This window comes from Microtus ochrogaster, unplaced genomic scaffold (assembly GCF_000317375.1).
Source record: "Microtus ochrogaster isolate Prairie Vole_2 unplaced genomic scaffold, MicOch1.0 UNK105, whole genome shotgun sequence".
NCBI lineage: Eukaryota > Metazoa > Chordata > Mammalia > Rodentia > Cricetidae > Microtus > Microtus ochrogaster.
In genome coordinates, this window is record NW_004949203.1 from 180,088 (window position 1) to 196,067 (window position 15,980).

The 15,980-nt window shown below is 41.8% G+C and overlaps 1 protein-coding gene across 4 annotated transcripts in view; it reads right to left on the reverse strand.

The window, feature by feature from the left end:
* Tmem260 (transmembrane protein 260) overlaps positions 1-15,669 on the reverse strand; it is a 74,247-nt gene extending 58,578 nt beyond the window's left edge. For all 4 annotated transcript variants that reach the window (XR_003376738.1, XM_026778096.1, XM_005371322.3 and 1 more), the window contains exons 1-3: positions 15,461-15,669; positions 10,868-10,899; positions 10,000-10,151 (exon numbers count right to left, since the gene is read on the reverse strand). Coding sequence is in view for 3 of the 4 variants with exons in the window: in XM_026778096.1 (XP_026633897.1) it covers positions 10,000-10,151; positions 10,868-10,899; positions 15,461-15,608 (332 nt within the window). In the remaining variant the exon portion in view is untranslated. The remainder of the gene's footprint in view (positions 1-9,999; positions 10,152-10,867; positions 10,900-15,460) is intronic.
* Positions 15,670-15,980: the final 311 nt, after the last annotated feature.

Consider the following 15,980-nt stretch of genomic DNA (forward strand, 5'->3'; position numbering starts at 1 on the left):
TGGTTGTGAGCCACCATGTGGTTGCTGGGAATTGAACTCAGGACCTTTGGAAGAGCAGGCAATGCTCTTAACCGCTGAGCCATCTCTCCAGGCCCCTGTTACATTAATTTTTAAGACGTGCACATGGACGCATCTTCTAGGAACGAAGGCACGCTCGCTCACTCTTTCATCGCTCTGGACTTTCACCTTTCAATAGTCTTTTGGAAAGAATGCCAAAATAACTGATGTGAGAGCACTTTGGTTCTCACATTACTTCATCCGTTCTTACAAAATAAATATGATAAATAATAAATACAGAGGGGTAGCAGTGACACTGTCTTTCGCATACAGATGGGTAACAAAGTTCCTTACATTTTCCCAATGTCTGGACAAAGTTTAATAGCATACCCATTGTCTGTTTTGCTGAATCAAATATCAACGAACACTCCACATCAGTAAGGCCCAGCACAGTAGAGTCAGAAAAACATTAATTGTGCAAAAGGTATTCTAGACGATGCCACAAAACTCTTAGTGGTGAAAACTGTTTGAAGTGGTGTGCTCTGAAACGTGTTACACAAGAAAAGTGACTGAGACCATGCCTCTGAGTGTGAAAGGAAGGGCTCTCCTAGGAGTCTATGGATTCCTCGGTCTCCAATGAGTCCACTGCCCTGTCTGATTCTTGAGCCCTGGAATTGCCACTGCTAACGACAAGGGAGCATCTTGTGAATAACTAGACGAGATATCTCTAGTTATCTTTAGAAATCTCCTTTAGAAGAAACTCTGGTCAGAACACCCTCTATATATCCTCTCCGCCCCACAAGGCTACAACATGCAACTTTTTCAGTTAAGATTTGTAAGTAGGAGAAAATACCACCAATCACTTTCCTACATATAACAACTGCTCCACACAGTAACAGCCCTAATGTCTTGCTAAGGAGGCGTCCTCTCAAACATCAATGGGAGGAATGGGCATAGAGATATACAGCTGTGACCCCAGCACGTGGGAGGCTGAAGAGGAGGAGAGCAGGTTCAGTCAGTCTGGGCTTCTCTCAAAAACAAGCCAAAGAGAAAGGAGGGAGAATGTCTAATTTGATATTAATATTTTAATATGACTTTTAAATGAAATTATTGATCTAAGCCCATAAAACAAGCTGTCATGTAACTATCCATAAAGACTATCTGGCATATAAACTAGAACTATCTCCCCAAATAAGACAAAACAATTGTCACCAATCCATAGACTAAGTCTGATGCTTAAAAATTATAAAATAACCTAACCCCACTGTAGGGCTGGAGAGGTGTCTCAGTGGTTAGGAGCTCGGCCACTCTTCCAAGGACATGGGTTTGATTCCTAGTGCCCACATGGCAGCTCACAACTTTAACCCCAGCTCCAGGGCACCCAGCACCCTCTTCTGGCCTCCACAAGCACTACATGCAAGTGGTACACAGACATACTTGCAGGAAAAGCACCCAAACACTTATTAAAAAAAAAAATCACTCAAAAGCTCCATTGCATTTTCACTTGGCAATCCATGAACTCTATCTCAAAATTTCTTTTAGTTTCTTGAATAAACCTATATAAGTAATCTTTCCAAAAGGCAAATAGTTAATTATCTGCTAGAGTTGAATCTTGAAATTAAAATTTAGTAAAAATTAAAAGACATACAAAAATTGTATGACTGATTTATAGTACTTGATCACACCAATAGTAACCAGGAGGGAAAGAAGTTAAAGGGAGGCTGTACTGAGCCAAGACATAGAAAACAGTCTACAGACGCTGTTTCCATCCTAACGTAAGAACAGTTTGTGATGAGTCAACTAGAGTATGAAAAACTGCTTCCCCTTCTTAGTCCAGTTTTATAATGTTAAGTCAAAGAAGATATTATCTCAAATGAACTATCCATTCTTAGAAATGTAAGCCTGGTAAGCCATACTGAAATCCCACATTTTGATAATTTAAATAATACAACCACTGTGTTGTAAAGGGTAGCCAAGTATCAATAACCAAAGCCAAGTTTTTATACTGCTGAAGAGGCATACTTAATTCTAAGGTCTCACACTAATAATTAGAGAAAAACAAAGATACAGATGATTTAATATATTGGATTCAAATCACGAAGTATGTTTTATTTATTTATTTATTTATTTATTTATTTATTTATTTATTTATTATTTCGAGACAGGATTTCTCTGTAGCTTTGGTGCTAGCTTTTGTAGACCAGCCTGGCCTCAAACTCCCAGAGATCTGCCTGCCTTTGCCTCCCGAATGCTGGGATTAAAGGCACGTGCCACCACTGCCCGGCATGTTTTATTTTTATGGTATTGGGGTTTGAACCCCTACTGAGTGATAAGTTCAGCTCTCTTTAAATTCTGCCTGTCTGCTGTCTTCCTGCCTGCCTGTCTCCTTTCTCCTCCCCTCCCCTTCTTTCCCCTCCTATCTATCTATCTATCTATCTATCTATCTATCTATCTATCTATCTATCTATCTATCTATCTATCTATCTATCGTGTGTGTGTGTGTGTGTATGTATTTACTGGGGATTGAATTCAAGGTTCTTGTAAATACATACTGAGCTACATACCCAGGCCTCTGTAATTTTTTATTTTGGGGGATGAGGTCTCTTTAAGTTCCCAGACAAGCCTTAGACTTACTGTATATCTCAGAGAGGCCTTGGATTTGCTGTATTCCTACCCCATCCTCCTGATTATAGGCCTGCCCTGTTAGGTCCAGTTTGTTTTATTTTTTATAAACATTCTATGCATAAATATGTGGTGTATTTGTAGTAAATGAATATTCTTACTGTCTTTTGCTTGGGTTATCACTAAAAATCATGTGGTTCACATTCAGGAGAACACAGTGGTACTGTAGAGCGGACGGGCACAGCGACAGTATAAGGGTGCTCAAGCCTCTTCGGTTTCACTGAGTAATGTGAATGGCAGAATGCTCCACTGAGGTGCAGTAGGAAGTCCATGGCAGTGAGTGTGAGCCTCATAATCCTTTGGCTAAAAATAACCACCTTCTTTTGGTCCATAACATCTCCAGAGAGGGTTCCTAAGAAAGCTGTTGATTGTGTAGCAGTTTTCTCACTGATAGAAAAGCACCCATCTGCTGAGACGAAGGATAAACCAGGTTACAACTTACACCACTGGCACAGGTTTGCCATAATGTGCGTTTTTCTTTCCACTGCATGGTACATGATTTTCATGTATAGTCATATATCTGTCTAACCGTCCATCAGGAGGCAAATAATAGAAACCTGAGATGCGTTCCAAACACACATTCAGTGTGCCTCATAACGTTCCTGAATGTATTTGACGTCAGTATTACTTGCATACAAAGAACTGCACTGGGGGTGCACTAGCTTTCACCCATACTCCTCTCTCCCACTTGCAGTAAGTAGAATGGAGGCAGACAGGCCATGAAGCATCAGGCGAACACTAGTGGTAATTAAGTTGCTATCAGCGTCACTTCTTACTGAAAAGCACAACAGACTAGAGCAAGGATGCGCTAAAGCAATGTGACCAACTGCACGCGCACCAATCTTACCCTTCACGCTCTCTCCAGCTCCGTCACATAGCTGACAACACAGCGTTCGCCTCTCCAGCCTATGAGAGAAGGTCACACCAGGACTCTGGCAACAAAGCACTTAGTATTTATTGTTACACTACTTTCTTCTGGTGTCACTCAGCATTCTTGTAGCAAATGCTCGGGGCATCTAAAGTGCCAAGTTCTAGTCAGTAGTCAGATGAGAGTAGGGGGATCTCATGAACAAAACCCAGCAAGTGAGGACATGGTATATTCAAGCTGTCGCTCTTTAGCCACCATCACTGGGCTCCCATCTTTAATAAATTTACCGTATTTTTTAATCTTGTTGTCACTCCTGAGAAGGTCACTCCTCAGCTACTTTCACTTCATGAGAGTTGATCAAGACTACTGCTTCTGCCTGCACTAACCATAGACACTCTGAAAGGAAAACTGCCATGTGTTTTCACAATTTAAAGCCATATCAAAGTGGAAGGATTTTTAAAGCTTTCAAAAAGGAAAAACTACTAAGAACTAGAACAACTAAGTGGAAAGAATAAGATTATGAACAGCGTACATCAATAAATGTAATAAATCAATTTCCATGAGAATTGATATTACAGGCCAGCAAGATGGTTCAGCAGGTAGAGGCTTGGGGCCAAGCCTGAAGACGCGAGTGTGAGCCCCAGGACCTACATGGTGAAGGGAGAGAACCCTCAAGCTGTTCTCTGACTTCCATAGCCACACTGTGGCATGTGCATGCCTCCTCGGCCCCACAAAGTACTTTTCCAGAAACAATCAACTAAAATATAGTTATACAATAAAGTTATGAAATAAAATCCAAAACAATCCATTTTGTTGCACTTCTCTATCTCATACCTGAATTATCTAGAAGTCTTTGGTGTCCCCACTGCCTCATATATTCTAGTAACTTGCACAGTGAGAGGCCAACCCTCTGAGGTGCCACCAAGTTCGAAACAGTGGCCCAGTTAAATTACAGTTGGTTTTGTTTGCGATATGTACAAACATGTAAGACCTTGAGATGAGCTTGCTACTCAATCTCAACAGCGTACTTGGCATCAGCAGTAGAACTGAAACTGGCTCCAAGAATATTCCAGCACATTACTGTCAAAGGCACAGGCCAAGGCATCTAACTCAACGCCCAGAGTCCTTTTAACTGAAAGTGCAGTAGCCTCATTTTCATACTGTTAGACATTACAGTGTAGGAAGCAAACACAAAACATCCACATAATCACAAGCAACAAAATGAGAGTATTAAACAAATCTCATCAGCAACACCAGGAAAGACGAAAAACAAGAAACTGAAGGTAAAGCAGTTGAAGTTGTGAAGTGCATTTTAATCGTCAGTGCGTTCAGGCCGTCATCTGTCTTTATGAGGTGGAGAAGCTGAGAGTCCACGTGAGTCATAAGTTGTCGTTATTTATAATTTTAAGAACTATGCAAATTTATTAGTCCAGCAGTAATAACTGATGACTAGTTCCAGTAGCAAGAATCTCGGCAGGAAACAGATTTAGCAATTTAAATGTTTTCTAAGTTTTTGTAATTGAGGAAACTTTTCATAATCTGACATTTGTTAAAACCACTTATTAGAAATTATGCAGCACAGTAGCTGTGGAAATATGAGCTAGCTTCACAATTATGAAGTCAGCCTATGTAGCCCTTGCCTATTGTACATAGTGGCATAAGCCCCACGGCGGCCTATCAGCTAACTGGCAGGCAGGGGGCTGCTCTATTCAAAGTGAGAGATACAAGCTGCAGGGCAAAAACCTGGCAGCTCCCATCTGACCCCACAATCCCCTACTGGTGACAGCTCCAAGCTCCATGGCAAATTAGGCCTTCTCATATTACAATTGGAGAAGACAGATTCCATTAGCAGTATCTGAAATTGAGTGGAGAGCTGCACTGTTATCAGGCTTGACTCATAAGCACTGCTATTAATCAGAGCTATGATAGCATTTATATATTTCAAGCTATCTGCTGCCGCTGTGATATTCTGCTACAAAGGGTTGATGGGACTTAGGAAAGTGAACAATAGAGCTTTCTGGGAAAAGCAGAGTAAATCAAGAAAGTCTATGACTTCCGCACATTCTGAAGGGATTGCGGTTTACATAAATTTTCTCCCAATTGGAGATTGAGCTCTTCCTCATCTTACACATGGGATTTAGTTGTCACTCAATGGTAACAGCTGTGAAAAGGTGAAGCGGCCCACCGCTCAGAATATTGCCTTCGCTTTTAAAGCAATTAACCCATGAACAGGAGGGTACCTGGTGATATCAAAGGGATTAGGCCAGGCAGTGCATTATTAACATCTCCTTGAACTAATTCTAACTCTGACTAGCTGTCAGAAAGACTCTACAGTCTTAAAAGAGTTTTGCCCTGCTTTTCTCCCTTCAAAATGAAGCACTGCTATTTGAGCCTAATATGTCCCTCAACTTATAAGAAAATGCAAATGAACCAGGCTCTTAATATGCTTAACCAGCCTGAGTCAATGCAATTTTAATACAAGTATGAGAAAAATATATGATCAATTAACCAGGGATCAAGACAGATATTCCCCTGAATGGCAATGAATGCCTGGTACTTCCCATTCTTCTCTAGCACGGAAGCTCATGACGACTTGTTACTTATGCACGGTTACTTCGGAAATTAGGAAGTGCTTCCATTATTCTCTCTGGCAATAATCTAAAACACTCTTGAGCTGGAAAATCCAAATGTCCCTTAAGCAGGAGATTCTGCATTCTCCAAGGTATGGCATTTTAATGTTTTATTCCTTATTGAGTGGGATCTTAATGGGAGCTGTAAGAACAGCAGACACATTGCTCAGAATAAGCACTTTCAGAACTATAATCAAATTAATTTTTAGCAGTGAATTAACGTTTAGAAACACATAATATAAAAAAGAAAAAAAGTCCATGCATAAAACATGGACGCAAAATAACCTGTCAGAAGATATTCAAGTGGTATTGCTGCAATTGATGGCAATTTCTCTGTAGCTCTAACACACCACTGATTATAGACACATAGTCTGCACATTTGGCCCGGAGAGATCTGGGCTAACGGTCCAGAGCAGGGACTTCCAGAATCCCCGAGAATCTGCTTATTTACTGGGTGGTTTGTGGTGCTTTCTTTAACAGTGAGTTTTGTTTTCAGTTCTCATTGGGCGCCTAAGAAACACTGGGGCGTGGAGAGTTGGAAATCCTCCTCATCCTCATCTTCATCCTCATCCTCATCCTCCCTTGCTGACTTTCAAGGCTATCGAGAATGCATTCCTTACCTTGTACCTCCTCTACCAAATGATATAAGACGTGCCCTCCCCAGAGACTGTAAACAGCTAAACCTTCCTGAGGTACAGCGCTTTTATACGCTGCTGTCAGTGAGCTCTCTCCTCTTTAAGTGACAGCAGCACATAGGACATGTGTTTGACGTAGACGGTTGACTGTGACTTTAGCATTCTTCCTGATTCACTACAATAGGATCTAGTTTGATGCTTCCTGGAAGATAACTTTGAAATTCAAATAGTAAGCAAGTAGACGGTATTCATATTTATGATTTAAATTACATACAACTTCTTAAAATTTTATATATAGCATCTATGAATTATCAATAAGAATACTTTAAATTACATATTAACAAATTTAAAAGTGATTTACTTCAATGGCCTTAAATGAAGAATCATTGCTCTTTTAAAACACTAACTTAATTCCAAAGCCTTAACATAAAGATAGAGAGATGAACTGAGTATTATCTCACAGACATGAAAGAGTAGCTCCTCTAACAAACCCAGGCTCTCACCGCCCCAGAGGGAAGACTGTTCCAGAGAGCCACACCCTTCCATGTCAGCTCAGGGAGCTGCAACGCACACTGCTTTCTGTGTGCTAGCTCACTCAGACACTTTCTGCATCAGAGCAAATCAAGTAAAATGGAGTTCCTGCCAACATTAAGAGACTGAGAAAAAGTGTAGTGTTAATGACATCTTACAGCTTTTAAAAGCAAGAGAAGAATACAAGAAAAGTAAAAATTACATAGTAATTGGAAACAATGAATAAGTTGTTCTTTCAATCTAAGTCATGTTTACTGAAAGAAATGGAGTTTTTTACATCAACACATTTAAACAGAAATTTGCTTCTGAAACACAATCTTTGTTTAAAAGGTACAGAAGGTCTTTATGTCCACCCTGAGAGCTAAATACAGTGAATGCTATGTGCACATTACCTGAAAAAGAATTAATCTACTGCACACCAGTCAGCTCCAACCCTACATGTGCAGTAATGTTCTAAGTGATGGGAGAAAGAAAGAACCAAGCTGCTTCAGCACCGAAACGGAAAGATGATTTGGTCTGTAAATGAACAAAGCCGTGCAATGTCTCCTAAACAAACTGAGCAAGGAGGCAGCCTGTACAGGAATATATTACCATATGCCAGGGCTGGGAAAGCCACCACTGCCATGGCTGCACGAAGCTCGCCTGCTGCTGGGTTTACATTCACAGAAGAAGGTTTCAGAGGTCAAGTTCAGGTCACACAACAAATGAAATTGTAACAAGCCAGCTGACATTGTATAATGTCTTCTTCCACTCAATCAATAGGCTACTGTTAGTCCTATTACCATAGAGATGGCTTCTCCTTTCTGAAGGGTGTCTATTGTTTGACAAAACAGATTTGCCACTTGAACTGGGCTGTTCCCAAAGGACGTGTACCTTGTCAGTTATTTGTATTGAAAATAATGAAGTAATTTTATATTAAAGTGCGCGTGAGCAATAATGCTGTTAGATTCTTTCTCAGGGAGAAAATAACTTTCCTGAAGTACTATATTAGTAAGACCGCGCACATAGCCATTTTAGTAGTATTAGAACTGATTCTCAGCGTCAGCCAGTGAGAGGATTGCCATCAGTGCTGTATGAAGTCAAAGTCACATGCGATGTGCTCATCTAAAATTGATGATCAAGCACAATCAGCAATAAAACCTATTTTCAAACTGGATAACCAAAGAAAAATTATTGTCTTAAACTATTTGGATTTGAAAGATATTTTTATATGATTTTTAAAAATAGTAGTTCTCTGTGGAATGCCATCAACAATACTGAGAAAATACGAAGTTTCAGAGCACTGATGGCCTTACCAGACTCAGAGTGCGCGCACACACAATTCATAGCACTGAAGTGCCTATCTTAAAGTTTCCTGTAAAAATTAATAATTCAAGTCTTCAATATTGAACAGGTTAAGTTCCAAATTTCAACCCAGATATTTAGAAAAAAAATAAGTTTTTCTCTTAATGGAAACTGGCAGATATTTAGCCACAGAAGATTCAGAAGAAATAGTTTTAATCAAAATTATTTCAAGCTTTTAGAAAAAATATTTATAACAATAAGTAGCCCGGGCAGGACCTTGTTTTTAATACTGACTATTAAAGGATTGAGTATCAATGAAAATATGTCAGATTAAATAGAAACACATCGAGTGATAAGGATAAAATATAGTAAATTATCAAAACTATAATAGTTGATTCTGAATCCTTTCCACAAATAGATTTAAAAGTAAATGTTCGAGTTATTATGTTAGCCTTTCCACTTCTGTAAGTGATTCAAAAGAAGCTTAGAAAGAATTTAAAGGGCAATACTATGACTATTATACCAAAAATGGGAGTTGGCGAAATTAAAATTGGAAATGGAATCTACTCAAATTATACTATATTTACATAATTTATTTTTACTTAAGAAAAGCTTGCAAAAGCTTTTGGATACAGAATTTTGTTTTTCCCATTTTTCTACAAAGTACAGTTTGTATTTTTTTGTGTTATCCTCTTCAGAAATAGGTGTGGACTAAGTTAAGAATGGAGACAGAAACGTCAGAGGCAAAGGAGTTCGCCGATGTCCTAAACCAGTGACCAGTCTACTAAAACACAGTAGCTTCCAACTAGGACCATCTTCATCATGGAGTCGGTGGATCTAGAGTGTCTTCCTTGCCTAGGCTACAGCAGGACAACGAGAAACCTCACTGAAGCCACACCCCAGATGTGACAGCCTGCTTTCCTCAAGCATGCAGTTACGTTCATATCTCTAATATAATCAGCTCTCACACCATACTGCACATGTGACCGCCCGGTGTCCACGAGCATACAATGCGCTCGTATTTAGAATATAATCAGGTCTGCAGGATGCTGAGTAATTAAGTGAATTTACCATCTACAAAAGACAAGCTATGTGCCGCTAAGTCAGCCCACCCTCTTCTTTGTAAAATGACAGACCTCATTAGTCCTGCCTGACCAGAGAACTGTGACAACGGACCGGTGACACCTTCACCCCACTGTACAAAGCAGCGCCAACTGTGTAAACATCTGAAGTTTATGAAATTCCCATCATACAGTGATCTAATGTGACTTAGGGAAGCCACTCAAGCAACAGAAGATGTTACAAAAGCATGTAACTGGACACAAGGAGCCCACATCTCCAATTCTCAAAACTAACTAGTCAACTACTTTACCTGAAAACGGTGAAAAAAAGGAGCGAAGCAGCCACCGCTCCAAATAAGCCACAGAGAAGATTGACGCGGTAGGCAACAGAACCAAACGGGAAGAGTGTGATGGCCAGGCTGGCCACCAGAGTGAACAAAGGATAGCCGGGAGGATGGGCGACCTATGGAGAACAGAAGCAACATGAGCCGTTCTCGTCTGGGAAGATGTGTCACCCTGGCTGTAACACTGTACAGTAGCTCTGTTCTCAGGCAAGCATGAGCACTATGCCCCACGACCAAACGTCTGGATCGTGGCTTCCTACTGTCTTCTTCTTGTGCCAATAGAGCTGTTTTCTTTAGTGGATCGGGTGTGCCTATCACATGGTCCATCACCTAAAGAGAGGGTGACATATTCCACTGCCAGTTCTTAAGGAGTCTGTGCTTTAGGTTTGCAGTACATTTGGGTCACTGAAAAGGTTACTGACAGCAGGCAGGTCCTGAAACACTGTCTTGGTGAAGAGTTGAAAGACCACACTGCTATCGGATTACCACCATGCTGACAGTTGTAAGGTCTTGACTAAAGGGATCACACACCATAATAAAGTTTATTAAATAATAAACTTATTAAAATTGTTAACCCGATTTATTCTCCACAGCTTATACAAAATTTGGGATGATAATAAGCCAACTACTGTATATATAGTAAAGGCTTTTGCTTTATAATTTCAGTTAATTGGATTTAAAACTTAAAGTAAATTGTCATGTACTGTACTTATAAGTTACTAAAAACTAGGGCTTGAAAATAAATTAATCTACTTTATTCCATGCTTAATTAAACTTTCTTAATTCCTAAAACTGTTAATGAGAGCATTGATTAAACAATAAAACTAATACTTACTCCAAGCTCATGTGCGGCTGTGATCAGTTCCCCTGTGAAAAAATAATGTAAAACCAATAATTACTATTACAGAATGACACTCCTCCAAAGTTTCCAAAATCCGGATGCTTGCATTGGGGTTTTGCATTAATTTGACTGGATAAAACTGTAAATCTGGGGAGATTTAGCAGCATGAAACAGTCTCAGAGTCCTTTCTCCCTTAGGTCTTATTAACAAACTATCTTCCATAGCTTTAAGTAACTGGTCAGTGGAAATACAGGTGAATTCTCATGAAAAAATAATTTTTCTTCCAGAAAACTGTATTTCCTTGCAAATATACAGACACATGGACAGAGCACATGTATCATGAATGTGATACACTGTGGTCTCTCCAGAACATGGCCTGGCTTCTAAACATGTAATCATGAAGAGGGGTGACAATGGTTTGGGCCTGGCAGGAGGATTGTCATAAACCCAAGGCTAGTATAGGCAACCTGGTGAGATTGTCCCCTCCTAACAACAACAACAACAAAGATGCAGTTGTCTGATAAAATGTGTGCAGAGGTTTGGGGTTTAGACATTGTCAAATGTTCCACGTTACCCGAATGCTGGCATTTGAAACGTAGGTATCTTTAAACAGTCTGCACTGTTTGGGTGCACTCTCTCACAAGCTAGTGTTTTAAAGCACATCATTCTTGTCTTTACACGTAGCTCCTCAGTGCTTGCGATTCTTTCTAAGCTTACAGCACAGTAACCCGACATCTGCTTCTGTACCTCGAGCACATCTGTCTGCTGACTCGGCACAGCAGCACAGGGCGGGCACAGCAGCACAGCACAGTCTGGAATAGGGACTTGTGGTTACTTCTGCTCATTAGGAAAGGCACTAGTGTATGTGTTCTGTTCCTTAACAGATACCAACTCTGCCTTTAATTTCTACTGTCCTAGTTACAAAGTAGACCTCCACCTTCCCTGGCCTGGACCTTCGATGTATCTTTGTTCCCAAACTATTCTTGACTGCAACGTCCTTCCCCGAAATTATACAAAGTCAGGAAGCTGGGTCCTATCCCTAGTCTATAAATTCCCAATGGCTGCTGTTAGTAATTAAACCTAGCTATCTTAGCAAGAATAAGCGCTTCTACAGTCAGGCCTGATGGCTTTGAGGTCCCTTGGGCAGCCTTGTTCCCACACTACCTGCGCTCTCCGAAGCTGGACACCAGCGTTCCATTGGGTGGCCTTTTTGACACCTGCGTCACTCATCCCCTCACCTGGACCATTTCTCCACTTCCCTAAATCTGTCAGGGCCCAGTTCAATTGCCACTTGGGAATAACATCTTCCCTTAAGCACCTCCAGCTCAGCATCCTCTGCCAGTTAGCCACTTCCTCTCCTCCACAGAGCATGCCGGAAGCTCTGGCAGCTTCCTACAGAGGAGAATATTCTGGCTAATTGCTTTCATTTCTCTGTCTCACCAAGTCTAAAAACATCAGAGTCCTCCCAGGACGCCGCCCAGAAAACACCACCTGTGCCCTTCTGGCTACCCACAAAGACTCAAACACAAACTAAGCACACAGAGGTGAATTCATACCGCACTGCCATCCTTACTACTCAGAAGCCTTTTTCTCCAGCCAATGACTGTTTCACAGAGGTCCCTAGGGATGACCAAATACTGCTTACTTAGGTCAATTACTGATATTGGCACCTCAGAAACGGAAGTATTTTTTTGTATTTTGAACACTTCTTTTAGAGAAATTGTTTAGTCTAAAAAAATGTGTATAACTCTTTCCTTTGTAATTACTCAAAGACAGGATCTTACAGTTTTACTCCGTGACTTAGCTCTGTGGGACAAAGTATACCTACCGTAGCTCCAGCTTTCAAGGTCACCATTCTCTCCCATCCAGACTACATCCAAACTACATTTTAACATTAATACCATTCCTCTGCTTCTTGACAATAAACAAATAAATCTGTATTTTTACCCCTGGAATTCTGTTGCTACAAAGACAAATCTGGAATTTAATAAAATTCTATCAATTCTTGGCAATGTTCAATCCAAGCAAAAATCTGCCACTGTTCAAAATCTATAAAGTATCCACGGTCAAGAGCAAAAGGAATGCTCCTCAGGGAGGGAGACACAGAAGAGGGCAGTGGAGTACTAAACTCAGCACCTCCCAGCCCTTGTCAGTGGCGCTTCCTCCGTTAAATTAAAGGGCCATTTGTATCAGAACAAAACTTCCTGAAGGTTTTCTGACATTACCACCCAAACTTGCCAGGCAATTCTCAGTGTATTCCAGTTTGAGACACACAGCTTTGCTGTCTCGGATGCAAACTAGGCACAAGCCCAGAGCTGTCTGTAAATGCTTCAAGTGTGCATATGCCCGTATATCACCCATTTTAACATATATAAATCCATCTGTTAGTTAATTCTTTCTTTCAAGGATCATGAGAACTATCCGTGGATAAATAACCACACCTAGTAGTGAAATGACATATAATGTGGTTGTTCCACCGAGTAAAACTTAAGACACATCAGGAAGAACTCTGGGGGCTGGAGAGATGGCTCAGAGGTTAAGAGCATTGCCTGCTCTTCCAAAGGTCCTGAGTTCAATTCCCAGCAACCACATGGTGGCTCACAACCATCTGTAATGAGGTCTGGTGCCCTCTTCTGGCCTGCAGTCATACACAGACAGAACATTGTATACACAATAATAAAAAAAATATTTTAAAAAAATCAGTGAAAGGAAGAACACATGCTTTATTTGGTTTTGAGATGTGCTCTGTTTATTGGCAGAATATATATTTCATAAACATTCAAGTATATTCAACCCAGAAACAACAAGATCAAAGGTAAGCTTAAACAAAATTTCCACATTGGTATATGGTTAAAAATAGCTCACTGATGAGTCCCGAAAATGATCACAAAACATCAGCACGTGTAAGAAATCTGCTAACTCTGATGAATACACCACTTTATTCTTTGGGTAACACATGAAATACAGAATTATGAAAGAAGGAAACAATTTAAAAAGATTATCACCATGTATGATGGAGAATTTAACAGTGCCCCAAAATTCTTCTGAGTCAGCATAAAGAGAGAATGTTCTAGAGTCAATGTGCTTAGGGTTTTTGGATGACCCTCACTCACTGTGACTTTGGTTAGCCTTATCTCACTCACCTACAAAAGAAGAGAAGAGCACCTACCTCCTAGCGCGGCTGGAAGGGAAAACCCCTAAAAGGCACTTAGAACTGTGAGTACACACAGGAAATGCAGTGTTACTACGCTGCCCATTCTACGTCTGTGGCTCTGGCAACCATAAGCTGTGCAGATATTCTTTACTGGGTAGTTATCTAACCTCTAAATAACACTCCAGTACCAAGCCTCTTGCCACCCTGAAACTACTTCACTATTTAATATTAATCTTGGAAAGCTGGTAACTCCATTCCCAAACACAATCCCCAGTAACTGCTCGGTGGAAGCAGAAAGAGGAGACGGCCTGAAAATGGAGCATCAAGGATTTTTCCCGTGGCAGGCAATCTTGAAGCCAGTGCCGGTAATCCCCATCTCCTGGCTTTCTGGCCGTGTAATCCTCTCCCCTTTGAACTGGTCTAGATTTACTGACTCCCTCAAATAAAACAGGGCAGTGGCATAGCACTTCCAGGATTAGGTTTCTAAATGACAGACAGAATGTCAGACAGAACGCTCTATCTCTTCCTTTTGACGGGAATCAGCTATTTTGCGGAGAGAGCCACACAGCAAAGAACTAGACTGAGTTTAGAAGTAGATGCCCCTCAAACAGGGCCAAGAGGTCTGCCACTCGGGCCCAAACCATAGTGAGAGAGCTACTGATCCCCAGGCTGGGAGACGATAAATGTATCCCGTTTCAGTCACCAAACTTGGGTAAACTTATCAGATAGTGAACTCATGGGTTCTCCAGGAATTGGAATCACTATTGTTATGGCACCATTCTGAAACACAGCTGGTTATTTTGAGGAATTACTGGTCACTTGATCTGACTGTAAAACAAACCAGGAATTTTGTTTCTAAACTCAAATATGTAACAATTATGCCCAGTCTTCATTTGTGTGAGACAAGCTTTTCTTTTCCCACAGAGGGGTGCTTTAAGCTGAGCTCGGCCCCCCTTTTAAAAGTTCCCCTCTTAATAGTCAGGTTCTAACTATCATAACTTCCTGGGAGGCTTTTTCTGATCTTCTGAAGATCCCACTACACACTGCCACTCTAAGTGGCACATTTTCTTAGTGCCTCCGAAATCCATCGCCACTAACGAGGTAGTTTGTTTAGTAACTCTTCGTGTCCTGTCTAAGTACATTAGAACGCTTTAGCCGTTTGTTCACTACTGTCGGGCTTTTCGTCTGTAACACTTTAAGGACTGAGAGGTAATATTTACGGACCAAAAAAGAACGGAAAGTAAAAGTGATCGGCGGCAAGTGGACAGGTGTTAAGTTTAATCAGCTGAAAGTCACGGAAGCGGGACAGCTCTAGAACACAAGAGGCCAAAGATCCAGAACCCGAAAGAGGGCAGTTCTGGAACTCGGAACCCTGCACTGAGCCCCGCGATGGGGACGGGGGCTGGGAGGAGCGCGGCCTGCGAGTACTTTACCCGAGTCTCCCCCCGGCAGCGAGCGGGGCAGCGTGACGGTGAACACGGCAGCCACGGCGGCGAACACGGCCACGCTGCCGCGGAGGCCCCCGGAGCGCCGCGGCCCCGCTCCGGCTGCCTGGGCCCCGCCGTCTCCATGGAGACCCATGGGCACGGACGCGGTGCTCGCGGGCAGCACAGCCCGGCCCCGGCTAGGGACGCCCGGCCGAGTGGCGCGCGCAGCCTGCGGAGGCTTCCGGTCTAGCGAGGCGGAGCGGACCACACCTTCCCCCGCCAACGGGGGAGGAGGAAGTGGTGGGTGCGCCCCGGCTCGGTCTAGGAGTTTTCTGAGAGACACCACGCACATGGCACTGTGCTTGTCTCAGTGTTCTGTGTAGTAATGAACCACGGTGGAGCATAATTCCCTACAACAGCTATCCTGGGACGGGCCGACTGCCCCACGTGGGATCGCTCCCCCCTTCCTCACTGACTTGGTCAGTTCCAACAGAGAAGAAAGGGGAGACGAAAATGGAGAGCCAGA